At 33.9% G+C, this 2,924-nt stretch overlaps 1 protein-coding gene across 1 annotated transcript; it reads right to left on the bottom strand.

Annotated features, from left to right (window-relative positions):
• Positions 1-227: 227 nt before the first annotated feature.
• Positions 228-2,918, bottom strand: LOC105315667 (uncharacterized). Its single transcript, XM_020006915.1, has 5 exons — positions 2,907-2,918; positions 2,617-2,732; positions 2,315-2,504; positions 2,128-2,252; positions 228-1,002 (listed from the first exon to the last, which is right to left on the bottom strand). The coding sequence occupies exons 3-5, from the start codon at positions 2,498-2,500 to the stop codon at positions 378-380; spliced, it is 936 nt and encodes a 311-aa protein (XP_019862474.1). The 5' UTR covers positions 2,501-2,504; positions 2,617-2,732; positions 2,907-2,918; the 3' UTR covers positions 228-377.
• Between the last annotated feature and the right edge of the window lie 6 nt (positions 2,919-2,924).

Below are 2,924 nucleotides of genomic sequence, written 5' to 3'. Positions count from 1 at the left end.
GTCAATAGCAGCAATATTGCCATCAGTCACACGATAGCCAGCAATTGTACGGGGAATCTTATCAGCTCTAACCAGAGGAGGGTAATAAGGCATCATCTTTACTTTAGGGCTAGAACTCTCAGTGTGTTTTTGGACTATAAAATAGGTTGTATAGTGTGTAGGTGTAACCACACTCCCCTCTTAGTTCCTAGAATTGATTTGCCAAGAAATTCTTGGCACAGCTAGAATACCGTATGAATATCGTTTTCTTGGAATGATTATAAATATTCAATTAAATGCTTACACAATTAAATTACAATACAAGACTATACATTGTGAACAAATGTTAACCATGCAAACTTGGACGAGGCAGCATTACAATTACACAACAATATACATTACTTATCAAAATGTACTTTAGCATATGCAAACTTCATTGATGATTTCTTGGCATTAGTATAAGGATTAGAAGAGAGGCGAGAAGGAGATGCTCCACTCCTATCAGACGATATTGAAGAGGCTCCAGCTCCAGCTCCGTGGGATCGTTGCTGATAATGAGATAAACTGTAATTCATCATTGAGGGTTTACCGTGCCCAGAATAATGCGACTGGGACGCTAAACCTTTCAAGGACTCATCAATCGTCTCCTCAAAATACTTTGCAAGTGGCAAACCAAACACAACACTCTTCTTGATGCGAGCTTTGCAGCGATGGAGGGCAGCTCTGGCTGATTCAAGCTGACCTTCATCGGCTAGTTTAGTAGCTGAGGATATTGCTTCAGCAACGTCATATCTAGTGAGGTGTAGTTCAATGTCCTCTTGATATTCTTTGTCTATAACTGGATCGGATATCTCTTTGCTAACTAGGACTGCTCCAGTAGCTGTAGTGGTCTTTGGTGAGCAGCGGAGGACATCAAAGTAAGTCAGAGAGCAAGAGAGAATTTGTGCCTTTGATTCAATACAACCAGCAGTTGATGAGGCAGCGAGGAGTCTTGTATGTATCGGTATGCATTTCTCTTCTTCACTGTAATAACAAAAACAAATGGTAATATTGACAAAATATTCTAGAATAGGGGTAATAGATAGTAATAATTATAAATTAACAGTGACATAGTGATGTTATAACATCATTTCGCCAAGAACCATCTAAGTATACAGGGTATTTTGCCAAAAATGACTAGAAGAGAATTCTTCATTTTTATAATTTTTTCTGATATATATACATGTTCTTATGTCATGTAGAAAATTTTAATTGATTTAGATAAGATTTGAATTTTTTTACGAATTTTAAAAGTTGCTCCAAAATTGGGTCAAAGTCCCTGTATAGTACAGGGACGTTGGCCAGATTTTGTCAAAAATTGAAAGGAGAAAATTCTTCATTTTATAATTTTTCCTCATACATATACAAGTTCTTATGTTGTGTAGAAAGTTTGAGCTAATTCCGATCAAAATTGAATTTTTACAAATTTTTAAAGTTGCTCCAAAATTGGGTCAAAGTCCCTGTAATAGAGTACAGGGATGTTGGCCAGATTTTGTTAAAAATTGAAAGGAGAGAATTCTTCATTTTTATAATTTTTTCTGATATATATACATGTTCTTATGTCATGTAGAAAATTTTAACTGAATTAGATAAAATTTGAATTTTTTTACGAATTTTTAAAGTTGCTCCAAAATTGGGTCAAAGTCCCTATCATAGTACAGGGACGTTGGCCAGATTTTATCAAAAATTGAAAGGAGAGAATTCTTCATTTTAATAATTTTTCCTCATACATATGAATGTTCTTATGTTGTGTAGAAAGTTTGAGCTAATTCCAATCAAAATTGAATTTTTTTACAAATTTTAAAAGTTGATCCAAAATCTATAGTTGGCCAAATTTGTCAAAAATTGAAATTTTTTTATCAAAAAATTTTTTATACATATACAAACCCTTATGCTGTGTGGAAAGTTTGAACTGATTGCAATCAAAATTAAAATTCATATGCTATTTATTATACTGCTTGTCAAGCATTCTTTTAAGCTCACTTACATGTAGCATGCTTTGTGGGTAAGCCTGGCAAAGAGCATTTTTAATAATAAACTGTTAGAAAACACATCACTATGAACTGATTCTTAATACTTGGATACAATACAATACAAAGCATCCCATACCAGTATATATCAGGTATTGTGATCTTGTATGTCTGCTTTGGACATGATTCGGTCACATAGGATGTCAACGGAGGCTTTACCATTCGACACAACTCATCATTAACAGTGAGTGTCAGCACCAGATTCTAATAACAATAAATTAATATTATCACAATTATTTTATTATTATTATTATTATTGCTGTTACTTGTGCTGCAATGCTGAGTAGTCCTCCAAGACAGTCGCAGAAACTGTCAGGGATGCTGTCTTTATTTTCAACGAAATAAAACAAACCGTTTCCAGCATCAGAGATAGCATGCAATGTATCAGAATCATGATCACTGCCATAGCCTAATGTGAATACACACACTTGACGACCAATCTCATTAACCATTGACCTGAAGAGAGAGAGAGAGAAAGGAAAAGGAAGAAAGAGAGAAGAAACAAAAATAATTCACAGACTATCAGTTAATGTATAATATAAATTGTCTTAGTCTTTATTTCTCTTACTTTGTTGCTTTGGCTAGCGGTTCTCTGTCTTTAATACCAAAGTTAGCTTTACCGTCAGTAAATAATACAATAGATTCAACTAATGTACTCTCACTTAATGGGACATCATATAACAACTAGTTGGGGAAAGAGAGAGAGAGTAGAAAGTGAGAGAGAGAGAGAGAGAAATATATTAAAATAATCTTGTTTACACCTAAAGGTGTGAACAAGGCATTTACAAGGGACATGAAAATAATAGTTTATTTTAAATTTTTTTCATTGCTTCTTAAGTAAATCTCTTATTCAAGTACCTGTAAAGCAGCCAGTAG

The sequence above is a fragment of the Amphimedon queenslandica genome, unplaced genomic scaffold (assembly GCF_000090795.2).
Source record: "Amphimedon queenslandica unplaced genomic scaffold, v1.1 AMPQUscaffold_8907_Cont19153, whole genome shotgun sequence".
Lineage (NCBI taxonomy): Eukaryota > Metazoa > Porifera > Demospongiae > Haplosclerida > Niphatidae > Amphimedon > Amphimedon queenslandica.
Note: the sequence above shows the minus strand (reverse complement) of the source record. Positions and strands in the feature narration are given on the sequence as shown.

Coding starts and splice junctions, on each gene's coding strand:
- LOC105315667 (XM_020006915.1), bottom strand. CDS start 2,500: ATGGTTAATGAGATTGGTCGTCAAGTGTGTGTATTCACATTAGGCTAT. Junction 2,253..2,314: donor TACTCAGCATTGCAGCACAA/GTAACAGCAATA, acceptor TATTGTTATTAG/AATCTGGTGCTGACACTCAC. Junction 1,003..2,127: donor ACAATACCTGATATATACTG/GTATGGGATGCT, acceptor TTGTTATTACAG/TGAAGAAGAGAAATGCATAC.